Genomic DNA, 19,716 nt, shown 5'->3' on the forward strand with positions numbered 1-19,716 from the left:
CACATGGCCAGGTGCCCCATTTCCGTATCAAACAAAGTGATGGGGAGTTTCTGAGTGACAGTGATGGCATGGCAAAGTAAAACATGCGGTGTTCATGGGGAAGGGCTGGATGTGTGAACACCTGCCCATTTCCACACCAACTCAGGGACCGATCTGGCCCATGTGCTCAACCCCTTAGTTGGCTTAAGACAGACAAAAGAACACTGAAGAGACCAGACCAGAATGCAGTTATCTTTTAGACCCATTAAAATTGAGAAAACAAGCACATTTTCTTCATCCGAGTCTGGCTCATCTTTGTTCAATGTTCAAAGTAATGTATATCCTAAAAATATCTAAGTATACATACGAAACTTTTAAGGCCAATATTTTGTTCTTGCTGATTTACTTTTGTTCTGTGGGCTCATTAACCTGCCATATTTATAAGCCTAACACAGTTGTGAATATGGCAATGCATGTATAATACAGCAATGCATTTAAGAGTGGCCTAGCAAACTACATTTTCTGTGCAGTCATGCATTAAAAAAAAAAGCAATAGGCACATTTGTTAGAAAGATGAGTAATCAAACTATGCCCTAGACTATGGAAATGAAATATGCAATAGCAATCACTTGAAAGTCACAGCTGTAAATGGTGAGGTTCTCCCACTGAGTAGCAAAAAGACTGAAATGGAAGAGTTCTCCTTTATCAGTTTCCCCCACCTGGTACCCTAGAGATATTTTGAACAGCAATTCATCAGCCTGAACTCACATAGCCACTAGTGAAGGAAGTAAGTCTAAAATATCTTGAAAACAGGTAACAGAAACAGACTGTCCTAGACCCTACAGTCCCTTCCAACATTCAATTCTTCTCCATTTCTTTGCTGAATTTATAAACACACTAAAGAAAAAATTGTTAGCCATGTTGACATCTACCTGCACAATAGGATTTCCCTCTCACCCACAAATATCACCCATAATCTATTTTGTATGAACTCACCATCTTCTGGATTAAATTTCAGAACATATAGAGACAAGAAGGTTAGGCTCTCATCTACCAACAGAATCCATACCACTGATAAAATACAACTGGATTTCCTCATTTATGTAGAACAATAGAATCATAGAATTGTAGAGTTGGAAGAGACCACAAGAGCCATCCAAGTCCAACCTCCTGCCATGCAGGAAATCACAATCAAAGCATCCCCTACAAATGGCCATCCAGCCTCTGTTTAAAGACCTCCAAGGAAGGAGATCCCACCAAGCTCCAAGTGAGTGTGTTCCACTGTTGAACAGCTCTTACTGTCAAAAAGTTCCTCCTAATGTTGAGGTAGAATCTTTGTTCCTGGAGATTGCATCCTTTGTTCTGTGTTCTAGTCTCTGGAGCAGCAGAAAACAAGCTTGCTCCATCCTCAATGTGACACCCCTTCAAATACTTAAACAGGGCTATCATATCACCCCTTAACTGTCTCTTTTCCAGGTTATAACCAGTCTTTCCTCATAAGGCATGGTTTCCAGAGCCTTTACCATTTTAATTGCCCTCCTCTGGACACGCTCCAATTTGTTAACATCCCCTTTGAACTGCCGTGCCCAGAACTGGACACAGTATTCTAGGTGAGGCCTGACCAAGGCAGAATAGAGTGGCACTATTACTTCCCTTGATCCAGACACTATACTTCTATTGATGCTGCCTAGAATCACACTGGCCTTTTTAGCTGCCGCATCACACTGCTGACTCATGTTCAACTTGTGGTCTATTAGGACTCCTAGATCCTTTTCATATGCAGTCTTTAAGCCAGGTGTCCCCCAACCTATATTTATGCATTTCATTTTTTTCCCCTAAGTGCAGTATCTTAAATTTCTGTGTTGAGAATTGACCTATTAAGGTCATTTTGAATTTTGATCCTGTCCTCTGGGGTATTAGCTATTCCTGTAATTAAAATGTAGGTATGTTCTCTGCTATAAATATATGCAAGCCTTCTGAATATTCCAGTGAGACACATAAATTCTAAAACCAAAATGATAATGGTTATCTATATTGGAAAACAACATAATATTATGTATCAACTCATATATATAAATTAATCTTTATTCCAACAAGATTTTTTTTAAAGGCAAGAACAATTTTAAAGTACATACCGATGCTCTGCTTCAAGCGAGCTTGAAAGGACATCAGTCTCAGGAAATGCTGAAGATTGGATGAGCTGCTGAGACATCATTGCAGCATTTCTATTCTCTTGGGGAATTTCATTTTCAAAATTCCGGTTTATGTCCCTCTCTTGGTGACCATTGTTGCTGTTATGTAAATTAAAGTCATCATCATCATCATCATCATCCTGTTAAAGAAGTCACATATCTGAGTAAATTCCAAACAAGATTTATACATAAAACTCATGTATGCAGAAATGATGCAACAAACTGTAATGTATTTCATTAGAAATTAACAATAATAGTCCCTGCTGAACTAGAACAGAAGCCCATCTAATTCACCCTTACCGCTTCCCGCCACACCAGTTTACTGATACCTCTGGGAGGCAGGGCATGAGGGTGAAAGCCGTCTTTCCCTATTATTCCTCAACAGTTAGAATTCAGAGACACAATGCCTGTGTAGCCACCAGTACTAGCTAAGAAAATTATCTTTGAAGTATGAAGTCAAAAATTCTTTTGCTAACTTCTAGCATGTGGCACAAGGCTGATTTAAAATTAAACCCCATAGGCTAAGATTGATAGATATAATAAAAATCTATGAACAACCATAATACATTGGGTTTCTCTGAGCAAGAGCTGGGACAGAAATAAGCTATTAATTAAAAAAAAACTGTGCAAACACACAGTACCTTCTCTTGCCCTACACAGTTCTCATCGTGTTCCTCTTCCACTCGATCACGTTTCAGCGTCTTCAAAAATTCACTCTTCTTATCTGTGCGCATTCGTGTCAATTTGGTTAAGCGAGGCTGGCCAAGTTTATCAACAGGGGATGAAGAATTTGACCGATTATACTAAGAAAAAGAGAAAATATACACTAAGATGGAGAAAAGTTTTATTTGAGGGACGTTTTCACTTTTTTTCAACTAGTGAGGCTCTTGTTTTATTTCAACCATACAGTGTCAGATTTCCATTTACTTAAAAAGTTAGCAGGCACACAACATGCCCCAATTAGAAATACCCAAAATGAAAGTTGAAAAGGAAAAAAAAAAAACCCCAAATTTATGATACCTCTTTCACTGAACTCTGTGATCCAACAGCCTTTGAAGTAGATTTGAAAGCACTAAAGTTTCCAATACCATACGGGGAATCATGAGGAAAAGGAGGCCCATGTTTGTTTTCTTTTGTTTGGCTTTTCCACTGAGTAGTCTAAATAAAATGGAAGAGTATTTTTAATACAGGAATATTAACCAGTTTGCAAAATTAATAGTTCTACAAATGACCGTAACATTTATGATGTACCATCCATCTACACAACATTATAGGCTGATAAAGAAATAATGAGTGGTTCCCTGTCCAAAGGAGCTTACAATACAAATTTTGACAGGTGACGACAAAAACAAAGATAAGGTACAAGAGAAACTCCATTAAGGGATAAATATGATCAAATGGATTCATATCTTTTTCATATGCAATGTTGTAGGTAACTTTTTCACTTTCAACAAAAATGAAATGAAAAAGAAAAATTATGGAATTCCAACATCTCAAACACATTATTTTCACGATTTACCTTTGCTGATGGAATGACAGGTTTAGGGACTAAACCTTTGTACACACTTGCACCAGTTCCATTCTTGACTGACTGTGAATGAATATTTCCTCCCACAGGGAATCCAGATATCTGTAAATCTTTTGTACTGCCCTTTTTAATAACTAGCATTCGTGGAGATCTAGATTTAGGATTCAGAGGATATTCTGTAAAAAAAAAAAAAAAAAAAGGGGGGGGGGTTCATCATGGATTGCATGGCTATATTCAAGTCAGAAGTAAAACACCTGAGAATCAAATAATACAGTTCTCGTTATAAATTTCTAGATCATATCAAAGCATTTGTAGCACCATGAAGAGTGTCAGAAAATAAAAATGAAATAGGGAGGGAAATGGGATGGGTTGGCTTATCTTGGAAGGTAGCATAATGGCATCTGAACAGAAGCACTCTTCTTAGGGCATGAAAAAAAGACTGCAATATTTTGCTGCACGTCTCACTTGTATAAGGAATTTCCCACATCAATGGATAGCCATCTTAGCTTCAGGTCAGGGTGGGAATCATGTGGCTCTCTAGATGTTGGACTGCAACTTCCATAAAGTTTTAACCAGCACAGCCAATGATGATGACTGCTAGGAGCTTCAACCCATCATTATCAGGATGGTCACATGATTCTCACCTCTACTTTAGGCAAATACTGTACATGGCAGTTGTTTTCAGTGGGGGCAAGTACATATAATAATATATCCTCACTATGGTTGTCTTCTGTCCCACAGAGGTGAACATCTAATCTCTCTCTCTCTCTCTCACACACACACACACACACAAATCATGCTATGAGGAATACAAGTACTTGTACAACAATGCTGTTGTACATTCACATCCAATGCACTTACCCCAAACACCTGCAGTTAATGATTTATTCTGGTTTGGTTCTCTCTCATATTCAGGGTTCAGGGATGGCTAAAAAGAGATAAACATAGTACATCATTTGATTACTGCTAGAAATCATTTAAAGTTTAAAATCTCAACATGCAAGACAGTAAAAGTGATTTGCTAAGAGACATTTCAGAAGTTATGTGAGAACAAATGGGAAAATCAGCAGTTTGGAGAGGAGAATTGAAGAGACATGATCACTCTACTCATTATCTGGTATATAAATACAAAGCCAATGGGAGGTATCATCTAGGGATTTGGAATTCACTGTAATCTGTGTAGAAATGATACCCAATTCTATGCTTCCAGGCAAATATCTGGAAGCAAATAATGGACTGGTTATGGGAAAACTGAATCCAGAAAAGGCAGAGTAGCTGAGCAACCAGTGTTAGATTGGAAAATGCAGGTTCACAGTTTGGAGGATCTTCAAAACCCAGCTATGACCCTCCAAACAGGTGTGACCAGGGCGGGATACAAACCGCCATATAGTACGTCTTCTATACGTACTAGGGTTAGGAAGGGGCGGTGCTTCCGCACCCCCCTAACCCTAGTACGTATAGAATACGTACAACATGGCGGCGCCCCTTCCACACGGGGGGCCGCCATGTTTACGTACTGGACGCATAGCGTCCAGGCGTGTCGCGGCGCCTATGACGTCGCGAATGCGCCAGAGGCGCCTCGCGACATCATAAAGGCGCCGCAAAAAGAAGCTCCGAAATGGAGCTTCTTTTTTGCTCTGCGCGGGAGCCGTGCGGTTTGGCTGCTGCGGCTCCCTCGCAGAGCAAATGGCGCCGGCGGGAGACCGCTGCAAAGCGGCAGTCTATATCCCACCCAGGACTGTCTATCCACCTTAGTTTGGGGCACCAAGACATTGATTTCTGGAGACTACAGACTTGGGCCACAGATATATCACATCTGGATCACCACCATCTGCTCCGTACAAAGCTGCAGTACATCTACAATTCATCTAGAATGCAGCAGCCAGACTATTAACAAAGGCCAGGTCCAGGAAAAAAATTCTCTTCACAACAGCTACATTAGTTACAAAGCCTGATTCGAATAGTGTTGTATGATGATGATCCTTAATGCCCTTTAATGACAGTTTTATAGTAACTGCTATCCGGTACAGGACCAGGTTTATCTGGAGGACTGTTCTCTCCTGTATGAATCCACCCATTCATTGAGATAATTATGGGCCTTCATGAACATCCCCTGAAACATGTGAAGTTGCACGAGAGAGGGTTCTTCTCCTGTGGGTGCACTTGGGCTCATCAACTGACTCCTGATGGAGGTTCATCTGATCCCTTCTCTAAGGTGATCAACATTTCTTTCCCTTTTGGATAGCTTTTCAATCATAAAATAACTACTTCCTTTTTGAAGTCACTTTAATTGCTATGCTTGAATTATTTTTATGCTTATTTGTCTGTTTTATCTATTTTGCTTTGGTTTTCTTACTTAATGGCATCTTGTCATCATCCATCTGTTTTTAAAATTACTAAACTATTCTTTTAACTTAGGGCTAAAATAGATTACATGACATGGCTTCTTGTATGCAAGATTTTTCTTCCAAATAGCCAGCACACAAGCCATGATCTGAATTCTGATGCAAGGATAGTTAGACCACAACCCCTGCATGCATACATCTGCTACTAGAACTCTGATAGAGAAGATGCTTGTGAAACAAGGCAAGTGGAAACCACGTGATTAACATAACATGGAGTTTTGCCTTATATTCTTAACCACCTTGGGTAAGCAGAGGCAGGACAGGGCATAAATATTTTAAATAAATAAATATTAAACTGAGCAGAAATAACAGTAGTACCCATTCAGGTCAGAAAAATGAGCTTTGAACTAAATATACAGAGATATCACATAGCAACAATAATTCCCAAACATTAACATTTATGTTACAGTGGATTTTCACAATAATCCTGCATATGAAAGAATGAACACTTGAAAAGCCCAACGGCTTTTTCTCAAAATAACTGAAGTGGTAAATTGTTCCCTTCTGCAAGTGCTTGAATATACTGTAGCTAACTTACAAAGTCTTCAGCTTCAAATTGTTTGGGCTCTCCCTTGTCTTCTTTTTTCATAATCTCACATTCAGATGCATTGCTTTCATGCAAACCTTGGCTTTTTCCAGACTGAAAGCTGCTGGTTCGAGCACGTGAACTTCCACTATGGTATCCCACTCTGTGGTTTGTATTTTCAGTGCCATTTCTACCTTGGAAACGCCAACCATTTCTCTCTTTTCTTCCTAAATGACCTTGGATCATAAAAGATTAAACACAAAATTACAAGCAGTTTTGTATTTTACTTTGCAGGACTACAAAAGCAAGAACAGTGTGCTCCCGTTTGCCAAAAAATAGTTCTATAACTGAACTGAACAGATTTTAGATCTTTACTCAATATAATGTATTAAGACTCTTTCAGTGAAACATTCAAAACGCTCACACAATGTCTAAGAGCAGATGGGTTAAAATTATAGGTACTTAAATTCTAAAATCAAATTTAAAAAGATCAACACTTTATCTGGAGACTAAATATATACAAACCTCCATTTGAACGGCCACTACTAGGATCAAATCCATCAGAAGAGTTGTGCCGCCTACGATTAACTTCGTAACGATTCTCTGTCCATGAAAAGCTTTCAGAATGCTTTTCAAAATTCAGTGATGACTAAACAGGAAAACAAACAATAAGTGAGGACAACAGGAACTCTAAACCATTCATTAATTTATAAATACTGTAATCCAAGAGTAAAAAGACCTGATGCACTCTTCAAAGTTTTCTAAATTTGAAATGAAGGCCCTAAAATTCTGCAAGCCTCTTTTCAAAAAATGAATTCTGCTCAAGAGGAAGGCAATGGAGAAGGCCTGGCCAACAACTAACTGCAACTCCCTTACCCATCATAATTGGTTGTGCTGGCTAGACCTGATGAGAGTTAGTTTAATAACATCTTGAGGACAAAATTTTCTGCCTCCCTGGATTAAAGTAATTAAGAGCACAACTCACTTATAGTTAAATCTCTAGTAGTTCCCACATAAACATTCAAAGGAGCCACAGCTACTGCTTATTTCTGGTTTTATCTATACAGATAGGCTGCCTTAAAAGCAGAGTGTATATAGCACATATTCCATTAACACAATACATACATTAAAAAATTGAGCATCAAAAACAGAGCTTCACCTATAATTTACACACACATTTCTCTAAATTACTGCTTCATGTGCAATCATACGCTCTACCTTTTCAGCACATGGTGGAGCTAGAGTTCTACTAAGCTTGATAGTGTAGCAACCAATGAGTTGTTAAAACTTTCACTGATTCATTACATTTCAAGATATTATTAATCTCTCCATTACTGTGAGATGGAAAGCAACTTGATACTGTACTCAAAAGAACAAAAGCAGGTAAGTATTATTACTTATTAACAGAATCGTCTTCACCTGAAAAAAATTTTTTACAGCCAACAAACCATACATCACTCTTATTACGAGTGAAGGCTTCCAGCTCCAAAAGAGCAATTTAAAATTAGACTGGTTCACAACTTTCTTTCATCTTACTTCTTCCATCTCCATCCAGTACAATTTTAGGTTACCGGTAATGTTTAACAAAATTAGTGAAAAATATTAATATGCCCATTACAAAGACATTTATACTGAACATATTTACTTAAATGATAATAAAAATGTAGCTCACGATCAGAAGCTGTTTAAGAGACAAATTGAAAACAGTCAATGTCAAATATATAAGAGGCTAAATAGCCTATTCAAATCATAGTGATTTACATCAAAATTAACCTTACCACAAAAAGACAAATTAAGCAAAACATAGCTTCTCATTATGAAATTCTTATACAGATGTTAGCTAATTGCTATAATAATAAAAGCATCTTTAATGGTTATTTTATGCTTCTTAGGTTTTACAATTGATAGTAATATTTTTATTGGGTTGGATTAGCATTTAACTCAGTAATTCCCAAACTTTTTGCCCTCAAGGTATTTTAGACTTCAACTCCCAGAAGCCCTATCCAGCTTGATCAACACTCAAGAGTTCTGGGAGCTGAAGTCCAAAACATCTGAGGAACAAAGTTTAGGAACCACTGATTAACAGAATCTTCGACATTTCTCTTTGCCCTGCAGGCAACTGTGTCTCCTGAAAACCTGCTCTAGAATGTAAGCCTCACTGGGTTTCTGATCGGAATCGGTTCAGCAGCAGAGCATGGTTCACAGTACATTTGTAGTGATCAAAGCAGCTACTTCTCCCCCAGTCAAACCCCGACTCTCCCAGTACAGGACAAGGGGTCAGGGAAGGGGCAAGAGGCTGCAGCGGCAAAGGTTCCCTCCTTGCGCCTGATCCTCCATGGCGCAGGCGAGACATGCAGCTGCAGAAGGTGGCAACGCAGCAGCTCGACAAAGGGGGACCACCAGCCTTCTCCAGAGGGAGGCTGGACCATCGGTGCCACGCCACCACCTGTCCCTTGGGAGTGTTCAGGGGGCTCCCCAGTGAGTACAGAGGGGAACCCTGGGAGGAAGAAATGGGGGTTAGGGAAGCGGAGGTGGCAGCCATGGCCAGAAAGCTTGGGAAGAGGGGCAAGCCACATCACAGGGAGTGGATTCGAATCTGCACTTGGTTCACACGGGCTGAATCATGTTATTGCAAAATAAATCGATTCATCAAAAAACAAGCGGAAAAATGAGTGTCAAAATAACACAATTTAAATGGGTCTAGAGCATGCCCCCCCCCCCCCCGGAATCGCTTCAGCAATTCAAATTAAGTGGGAACCAGGGTCTTTTGAACCGGTTCCAACCGATTCGTGATCTGGTTCAAAAGGTAGTGGAAATGAGGCCATAAAGGGTACCCTCCATATCATTATGGGTGCTGACACAGGCCTTTTCGGGGGGGAAACAAGAACAAAAGATGAAGACCACCACCCCACCTCCTTGTACAGTAAGTCTTGAGGGGAAGGAAACCCTGCTTCTAATACTAACTATCTTGGCTTTTTTCAAAAGGAAAATAGATGTGTTATATAAAAACAACATTTTGCAACTATATGAAGCCCTGATATTATTTATCAGCACCACCTGAAATCTCTAATCTATTCTAGCAGTTCCCAAACTGTGTGCTCCAATGGCCCAGAAATATCAAGGGCACTATGGAAATATTTTGAATTTTCACTTCCTGGAGGCACTAAACCAAGAGGTAGACTCCAAGACGAGTGGCTTGGTTGAAGCTGTTCCCACTCCCAGGTCCCAAATGAAGGTGGTAACAGCACAGCACTGGAACATACGTGTACATTTCAGATAAAGTAAAGTGGGATGGAGCATGCACTCATGGGGAGTGGGAACAGTGGTTGGGGGAAAAGGGCAACATATTAAATTACAGCAATTGTTTTAATGTTTTGTTTCAAGCCTCCTAGCCTGTGGAAACTCCACCACCTCATTCAAAGCCCCCTGAGCCCAAGGGACATCAGCACTGTCTCTTGCAGCATGCTGAATGTATGACATGATTTGTTTGACACAGAAACTTTCTCTTCCCATCCCATTGGTTCACTGTTCACTTGTGCTTTTTTCTTCTAACTGCAAAAACTCTATTAAACTCCCATACACATCATTTTTCTTTCTCTTGCCTCCACCATAAAAATGTTGCTGCTTTCTCTTTCTCTTCATCTCATTCCCAGACTCTCTGTGCATTGCCTCTCTGCTTATCTTCCCTCTCCTCCTCTCTTTCTATGATTTTGTTTCCCCTCCTCCACCATATATTCCAAGTTTCCCAAGGGGTTTCCTCTTCTCATGTGATTCTCTGTTTATATTCCTTCGTCTCAGACCCACTCCCCCACCCAATGATAGCACACTCAGGAACTAGACTGTGAATGCAAGTTAGAAAAACCCAGACCGCTACAAAGTGATCACGAGAAATGAAGAATGAAAGAAAGACAGGAAAGAAGGAAGAGCAAGATGAGAAAAGAGAGAAGGCAAGATGAAAAAATGCAGATTGGTACATGGGGCGTAGGGAGGAAGGGATGTCCCCCTCCTCTTCTGTCAAACCATGAGCCCAGCTACTGGACTGTTTCCTTGAGTGAATCAATCACACCTCCTAGACAGGCAGCGTCTATACTCTGTGGCTGATGGACTATCAGTCCACCAAGGAATAAAAAATGCCATAGTGTGCCTGCTGCTATGAAATTAAATCCAACAATTAAATCAGAAGTTAGAGATTCAATTGAAACTAAAATTAATTAAGTGGCTACTGTTAGTAAGAAAAGGATTTGTTTGTATTTTGGAGTAGAATTCCATTTCCTTTCTGCTATCTCCTCCCCCCACCCCCCACCCCCCACCAGGCCATCTATGCAGATTTGAGGGAAGTGGGAGAACGCCGTTCCAAAATAAAATAGGGTTAACATGAATTAGAATTAGTAGACTAGCTTTCCAACAGTTCTGGGTACTCTCATTCATTAATGGAATCTTCCTTTCTCAAAGAGCTTTTGTACATGCAAAGCTTGAGGTGCATGCCTCAAAAATGTTTTAAGTGGGCTTCTGAAAACAGAAAGTGCAGTTGGGACAGACATGTATACAAACATAGATATGCTGATCATACAGCTGTGATGTACTGTAGTTTCTGTTGAGGATAAGTGTAGTGTAATGTGTGGTGCTGGAGAAGAGTTATACAGCTATGAGGAAGGGCAAAAAGACTATCATGTTAGTAGAAAAAAAAGGTGATGCCCACCACCATCAGGGAGTGGGGAAAGAGGAAGACTGCATTACAGATTGATTTATTCAATAAAAGAAACCATAGCACAGAGCTTGAAAGACCTGGCTATTAACAACAGGATCTCTTGGAAGTCTCTCATAGGGTTACCATAATTGAAGCCAATTTGACAGCATATAACAACCAATCTTGAGAAGCAGGGACAGATGCTTAATTCTTTTCAATTGCAACTGCTTTCCACACTAAAAACCAAATCTTAAATATTAAGTTGTTTGGACTTCACTAAATATGAAGAGTGGTGACACTCTTTATCAGTTGTAATGACAGCAAAAAGATACTGGTTATTACTGATGGAGTGCTACAGTCATAGTTTTGAATATATCATTTCTATCCTTTTGCAATGTATAGGATTGTTTAATTTTGTCCTGGCTTGTTGACGGAATAAACTATGCAATGCAATTCTCAGAAATAAGGGAAAAAAATTCTGTTTGACTTTCTAAACATAAAAGGATACCAAGCGCTAGAATCCCATACATATTTATTTAGAAAGAGCTAAGTGAAAGATTTATCTAGAAAACAGACTGACAATCAAAGTGTAAGTAGTAATAAGAATATTTTCAAAAGTGAGGATCCATAGTTACTGGTCAAGCTAACATTTCACTGCTTACTGATTAGTGCCCATATTAATAGTCATGAACACTCACAGTTTCAAAAACAAAATATTCCAAGGCTCAAGCAGCACAGAATAAAATTATATAATGAGTAGACATGATATGGCAAAGATCCATCTATTATAGAGATGCAAAAGATGGAATCCTCTAGTCCAGAGAAAGGAAACATGCAGCCCTTGAGATGCTGTACCACAACTTTCAACATTCCTTCTCATTATGTCTGCTGTCAACAGTTGGAGACCAGCAACCTATGGAAAGTTGCATGATTTCCCTTCCTTTCTAGATCTTCAAAGGTCCACTAACCCTTATCTCCAGTACAATACAAAGTATTCTTTATTTATGCTTACTCAACAACAAAATATATTTCTAATGTTAAATGTCCCATTTCTACAACTTTGTAATATTAATTGCTGTCTAAATCCAGAAGCCTTTGGTCATAATTTTTTAAAAGAAATACATTATACGATGATCAACAGATCTGACATACGCCAATGACAAAAATAAATTAGATCACTGTTACCATAAAACAGAAACATTAGCTTTTGAAAAAGAACAATTCATGGGTTTATATTCTATAACTATTGTTTTAACTTGCACCTTTCCCCCAAGGAACTTAGGGTGGCATCCACACTCCCTCCATTTTAATCTCATAAGCAAAGGAGTGTGTTCATTCCTTTGCTTATGAGCTTTATGACTAAATAAGGATTTCAATCTGGGTTGCTTTGGTCTTAGTCCTACAACTCTGTCACTAATGATACCTTGTATTCTTGTTTGAAGATGCCTGAAGTTACAACAGGCAAGCACTGGCAGAAGCAATGCTATGATCCTTACTGTTGCTGCGTTAATGGGACTGTTACTTTAATTTCCAATGAACAACAAACTGCTGTTTATTGTCCATAAACAGCAGTACAATATAGTCTGTCAAAGATACTGTGGCATTTTTAAAATAATATTTGGTCACAGTAAAATAATGAACAGTCAACTGCAAAGTCTGCCTTATTTAAAAATCATAGGCCTGTTACAGACTGCCAAAATAAAGCTGCTTTGGGTCTCTTTGGAGGCATGCTGTTTAAATGATGCATGGGTCCTAAGAGTCCGGAGGTCGTGCCAAAGCCACACTCCATTCCTAAGCACTGGAGTGCAGCTTTAGTGCAGCTTCCAGATTCTTAGGATGCATGCATCATTTAAACAGCATACCTCCAAAGAGACCCGAAGCAGCTTTATTTTGGCAGTCTGTAACGGGCCATAGTTACAGGCTTTAGTATGTTTATTTAGACTTCCTTTCTTTAAAAAAAACACACCTATCTTAAAGAGATGCTTAATGTAATGGACATTTCTGAGCATCCAATTTAAAAGCCCTTCCCCCCTAAAATCTATGTTCAAAAAATACTCAAACTTTTTAGTTAACACTATTACCTCACTTAACAAAGCCTCATGCAAAGAAATTTCTTTTTACAAAAGGCTTTTTATGCGCCCCCCCCCCCTTTTTTCTTCCTTGTCTCTCTCTAGCTGGAAGTTTCTTAGCAGCATTAGTGGTGGGAGGCTGGTGAAAGAAGCTGGGCATGAACTTGAGTGTTGGAATCCCTTACTAAGCATGCATGAACAATAAAACAAGAGAGAAAAAGGGAGAGCTGATAAGCCTGTGTCACCTGCTATCCCCAGCATTTTAGCAACAGAAAAAACATAGATCTATAATGTTAGCCACCAAAATGGAAATCATAAGAAGCTGATGCAAAGTCATTCCTGCACGCATTTTTGGAAGCATATGTGTTTCACATGTGTTTCAAAGTTTGCTGAAACACTAGCTTTTTATTTTGATCTTTTGGTGGTATAGGAACGTATCCGTATTCTTTCTATGTTATTTCTGCCTCTGGTACTAAATTTTCTGTTAAAGTAATGCTCAGGAACACATCTATTTCATTGTGAGGTATACCTGTATTAGTAACTATAGAATGGTTATGTAGCTTGTGCTAATCTGAAAAGGAAATGGCAAGATGTTTCTGGTACTTGGCATTTATTGAGAATTAAAGACACACCTTTGATGATGATGGTGGAGTAGGAAAATTAAGCCAGGCTGGAGCAAAGTCATGCTGCGCCATTTAGGTCCAATCTCTCCAAACCAGTGAAACAAGGCTTCAACACCTCATGGCAAATACCTGTCAGGGAAATAACACATATCATTTGGTAGGAGAAATGTGTGTATCTTGTATTTATACTTCAATGGCACACAAGGTAATTAAGAAGTGAAAAGAACAATTATAATACAATTCAATAATCACAGCTAAAACAGAACACCAAGTGCTATAAATAGGCTGTCACCAAAGTGCTCTCTTGCCCTGGTAGAACAGAAACAAAACTGGAAGCTCTTGAAAATTTTTAACCAATCCTGATTTTAGTGCCCAACTTGCCTTTAAATTATATTTATTTGTATCCCATCTTTCTTCCTAAGTTAATGTTTCCCTGCTTAAAATATTACCATGCATTGATATCAAAGGGAGGGGTTTTTTTGAGGGGGGGAGTAATCTCTACAAATGAGAAGGCACATGAATGGCTTAACTTTCTGTCCCTATATGGAGGTTTCTATGCAAAGATCACATAGTTGTTGTTGTTATGTGCCTTCAAGCAGTTTCCAACTTACGGCGCCTCTAAGATGAGCCTATCATGGGGTTTTCTTGGCAAGACTAGTTCTCCACTGTAATCCGGAGGCTGAAAGAGTGTGATTTACCCAAGGTCACCCAGTGGGTTTCATGGCCAATTTGAACCCTGGTCTCTGGAGTTGCAGTTCAACACACAAACAGCTACACTACACTGGCTCTCTAAAGATTACATTATGAAAGTGAAAACTGCCCAAAATTTTGCTTGGGTCTTCAACACACACATGACACAAAATATAGCTGCCTTAAAACATGTTAGAATTAAGAAAATATGCAATCCAATGCACCCTTTCCAAGACTAAGGCCCAATGAATTCAGCCAGACTAAAAAGTCAGGAAGGACTGTTCTATGTGAATGATTGCAGAAAGCTGAGCACAAACATCCTACTCACAATGAAGGTTAGTATGGTGCAGTGGTTTGAGCATTGGACTAGAACTCTGGAGATAGCCTCAAAGGAAGGCAAAGGCAAAACTCTCTGAACAAACCTTGTCAAGAATACTCCTCGATAGCAAACGGATATGCAAATGGACTTTAAATTTCCTGGTCTTTGCCCAACTGCCACATAGCCAGAAGAGGAGGGGCCAGCCTGCTAAAGATACCCTCCCCATACCATCTTGACTAAGGAGAGAAACAACAAAATGCAGGCATGTTACTAACATCTCTAATTTTTCTCCGGTTTGGTATGTAACAACTTTCCTGCTGAAGAAGTGGAGCTTCGAAAGCTTGCAACAAGTATATTGTGCATTTCAGTTGGCCAATAAAGGTTCCGTGGGTTTTTGTTTGAACTTCCCTATAGGTTCACCTCAGGGTAGCCATAAGCCAGAAATGACTTGAAGGCACACAACAGCAAAAACATTAGAAAAGAAATCTTGGGCAGTACCAGAAGAACCAAACACTATTCTTAGAAGAAACAGTCCAAATGGTGTATACCTACAAAAACTATTCACATCAAAGCCTTTAGGTTTTTTTAACATTCTTTGAGGTTTGCAGCATATTATAAATTGCCTAGGCATGGAGGTTTCTCATTCATAGGGTTGCCTTAAGTCAAACTCAACCTGATGGCAGTTAAAAGGAAGACATCAAAACTGCTCCCTTCTGACATCCAATTTCTTGAATGTCTCGGAGAAAATGATTCTTAACCTGGTGGAAAAAACATCTTTGTGACGCCAGACCGGCCTTGCAGAGAACATGCCACAAACAAGTGCCCCAACAAAAAAGACCCTTGCTTTTTCCACTCTGAGGAAAATCTCTACTGGTGTGGGTAGGTTCATGACAGGAATTCCAACAAGTATTGAGGCCCTGAGTCATATAACGCACATAAATAAGCAGCTCTCTGAATTTTTCCAGAAATATATCAGCAGCAGTGCAGCTGGGATAGAATAGCTTTTTTATGATCAACTCTTCTGGCCCCTGTCATCAATCTGGTTGCTACATTCTGTGCCGGCTGTATTTTCAAAAGCAACCTGACATATAGTGCACTGCAGTAATTTAACCAAGAGGCTACCAAGGCACAGGGTACTGATGCTAGATAATCATGCTTCAGATGCAGGAGCCAGACATCAAAGCTGGAGGAAATTACTCCATGCCACTGAGGGCTGTGTGACAAGAATGGATCCAGCAGGTCCTCCAAACCACAAACTGCTCCTTTAAGGGGTGTGCAACGCTGTCTAAAGCAGACTGAAAAACAACCAGTCTGATCAGGTCAAAAGAACAATTTACTAACTCTCAAATTTCTTCTGGATTAAGCCTCTTTACTGGTCCTCATGCAATTCACTGTCATGACCAGAACCCTATTCAGCACATTCACTCCATCACCTGTTGAGAATGTAAAGGAGAAATAGAGCTGTGGTGTCATGGGTGTAGTAACAATCCACTGAAAAATTCTGCATCACTCCACATGACAGTTCTATGTAGACTTTAAATACAAAGATAGACAATTCTTGACTCCTACAGAAACCCTAACTGAACAGTCCATGAGGCCAAGAACACATTAACACATTGTTCTTTTTAAGGGCCATACCTGTACAACATGCTGGATTTTCAATCTGTTAATCTGTTGCATTTTTTATGGCTTATGTTCTTAATACATACAGTGTGCCCTTGTTTTATGCAGGGGGGTCCGTTCCGGATCCCTCCCCACGTAAAACAAAAAACGCATATGCTTGAGCCCCATTACAAGTAATGTGGCTCGTGCTTGCAATGGCACGTGGCAGTGGCGGTGTGTGCGTGTGCCATTGTTTCTTCTGGTGCACAGCACTAGAAGAAGCGTCGCGTATGCTGAAAGCAGTGTATAATGCGCCCATGTATGACGCGGGCGCACTGTAGTTTAAAAACTTAACTTTTGTATGTTGTGAATTCTTAACTATTTTAAAAAAAAAACTACTGTAAGCCACTTTGACTCTCGAATTGGGTTAAATGCACAACATAACTAAATGTTGTTGTAGTCAAAGTAAAGCAGTACCCCTTGCCTAGTCCCAGTTTGAACAATCATTCCAACTAGGAGGACATCACTTTTGACAATACTGAAAGCTACTAGGAGAACAAGGAGAACCAAAAAGGACATCCTCCCCCATGTATCCCCTGAAATAAGTTATAGAATGAATAAAACAGTTTCTATACAAAAACAAGAGAGAAACTCAGACTGACACAGATCTAAACGTTGGTTTCATCTAAAAGTGCCTGGAGGTGACTGGCAATCATCTAGCCTAAAGTTACTAAACTGTTCCAGGTCTAGGAACTGTTTCTTCAGAAACTGTTTTAATCACTGTTCATTAAAATAGTCCAGGATATCTCTCTCTCCCTCTCTTTCTGTGCTCATGTGTATGCATGAATGAATGAGAGAGAGCACCAAAAAGTATTTATTAATCACCTCCTTGACCCACTCTACATATTTTAAGAAACCATGGGGTACAGATCCAGAACATAAGTAAGTACACACAGGTGACTGAACACCATTACACATATCATTAGGTCTCACCAACTCAAATATCATCAACAAATTTGGAGAAGACAGCACTGTGGAAGCATGACTCAATTCACCTGCTATAATAACAGAGCACAAATCCCAGCAAATGCAAATGTTTTGCCCTAAAAATGATGCTGCAAGCAAGTCACAGTAAGCATAATGTCCTTTGGGGACAGGCATGCAACAGACCCTAGAACACCTGGAAAAGCTCTGAAACGGATGCAAGTGAGGTAGCTTTGTTTGTAGGATTTGTTTGTAACATTAATCAATTTGTCAAATTCAAACTGTGATTAAAGCACACATTTTCAAACAACTCTTTGTTGTGACACCAGAAAAAGGAAGAGTGGAGGCATCTATAACTCAATACAGTTCATCATCATCATGCTTATCATAGTTTACTATGCACAAAAATCTAGAAAACAAAGCTGATCATATTCACATTTTTATTTATATTTTCACGTTTCACAAGTCACAGTTCACTACAAATATGAGCCCATACAGCTGGCCAACACACACTTTCATTACTCTGGCAATTTTTTCTGCCATATAAGTGTGAAGATACAAAGCTGTCCAGCTAACATGTTTTCCTTAGCAAAAAGTAATAATAATTGTGAAGCAACTGTTAACTGACATTTGAGGACAATTAAATCATTCAAATTAACCCTCTTAATGGATTGATGCTGTGTCTTTTCTTTTTGCTATGATTTTAGCTGCTTTTAAATTCAATTCGGTAGTTCTGACAGCATACAGTTGGCCCTTCTTATACACTGATTTTTTATACACGAATTCAAGCATAAACGGTTTGAAAATGTTCCAAAAAAGTATAAATTTCAAATATCAAACCTTGATTTTCCATTTTTTATAAGAGACACCATTTTGCTATGTCATTATATTTAATGCATACACGAATTTTGTTATACACGGGGGATCTTGGAACCAAACCCCAGCGTATAACAAGGGTCCACTGTATTTCATTTTTAATGTTACAACCTTTGTGTAATTTTACCTATGCCTGTTTCTCTAGTTTCATCTCTATCTGCTTCAATCTTATGGTGAGCTGCCCTTGGCTTCAGTTCTGGAGCAAAGGATATAAATTAAATAAGTAAACTGTAATGGAACAGCAGATGCATCTCAGCCATTCCAAGAAAAGAAATTCAGCAAGCGTTTCACTATTGTCTACATACAATGAGAACTCTACTGACCTGAAGTGAATGGTCTACAGTACTCCAATTCAGACTAACACCAGATAGAGCCTCATGTGCACATTTTGCTACACAGGCATAGAACACCCTATTTCAGGCTGAATTTATAACATAAAAACCATACCTACACTATCTAGTTGGACTACAGTGTGAGAAATTACTAGACTGTTAAACATTATATGCAATAACTATCATTATAGGCTCAATACAATTTGAGCCACAGAATTAGAGCCCACATGATCAGAGCAATACAACAGAAAGGCATACAGCAAAAAAAAAAAAGGGGGGGGCATACTCTGAAAGCATACTGTGCAGTTCTGCTGCTGAACCAAAGTGCTTTTGGGTGGGGTTTCTTTTGGAAACCCTATGCAAGCTGCATGAGGCAGTTCAAAGAAAGAGTATACTATGAATATAATAAAGTAATTAAATAAATCAGCAACATATAAAAGGAAGCCCTGGTTTTCTACATCCCTAATGAATTTCTTGTGGGCATTCCAAGAAGAAAGCCTCTACAGCCATTTCTATTCCCTGGACATACTTTTTGCCATTTAAAAAAGACATGCTACTATTTGCTAAGAAATTAGTACTTTCTGAGTAAACAAAATAATACTACTAGTTTGTCTAAGGATCCCCATCACTTCTTAGATTAGGAATCCCTAAGACTGCATGCTGTATAATAGGTAAATTGACAACATTAAAATGTTTAAATTCAGAAGGTCTACACATCTTACTGATGGGGAAAGGGACAGCAACCTAACTTAAGACATCTCTATATCATGTGATGTCTGACAAATATGTGAGCCCAGTTTTAACCAGGTGTTCCAACACATTTATTTTGTTTTTAATTACTTAACACATTTATATAGCATTCTTCAAGCACTGCTTAAAAGGCAGTTTAAAAAAATAAGACAAA

At 39.1% G+C, this 19,716-nt stretch overlaps 1 protein-coding gene across 2 annotated transcripts in view; it reads right to left on the reverse strand.

The window, feature by feature from the left end:
- GPBP1 (GC-rich promoter binding protein 1) overlaps window positions 1-19,716 on the reverse strand; it is a 39,139-nt gene that overhangs the window by 3,657 nt on the left and 15,766 nt on the right. For both annotated transcript variants that reach the window (XM_089495474.1, XM_089495465.1), the window contains 8 exons: window positions 14,019-14,138; window positions 7,156-7,279; window positions 6,643-6,866; window positions 4,561-4,627; window positions 3,691-3,875; window positions 3,192-3,329; window positions 2,813-2,974; window positions 2,115-2,311 (listed from right to left, as the gene is read on the reverse strand). In XM_089495474.1, coding sequence (XP_089351600.1) covers window positions 2,115-2,311; window positions 2,813-2,974; window positions 3,192-3,329; window positions 3,691-3,875; window positions 4,561-4,627; window positions 6,643-6,866; window positions 7,156-7,279; window positions 14,019-14,081 — 1,160 coding nt within the window. In that variant the 5' untranslated portion in view covers window positions 14,082-14,138. The remainder of the gene's footprint in view (window positions 1-2,114; window positions 2,312-2,812; window positions 2,975-3,191; window positions 3,330-3,690; window positions 3,876-4,560; window positions 4,628-6,642; window positions 6,867-7,155; window positions 7,280-14,018; window positions 14,139-19,716) is intronic.

The sequence above is a fragment of the Sceloporus occidentalis genome, unplaced genomic scaffold, assembly GCF_023333645.1.
Source record: "Sceloporus occidentalis isolate IW3139 unplaced genomic scaffold, rSceOcc1.0.p SCAF_1, whole genome shotgun sequence".
NCBI classification, from domain to species: domain Eukaryota; kingdom Metazoa; phylum Chordata; class Lepidosauria; order Squamata; family Phrynosomatidae; genus Sceloporus; species Sceloporus occidentalis.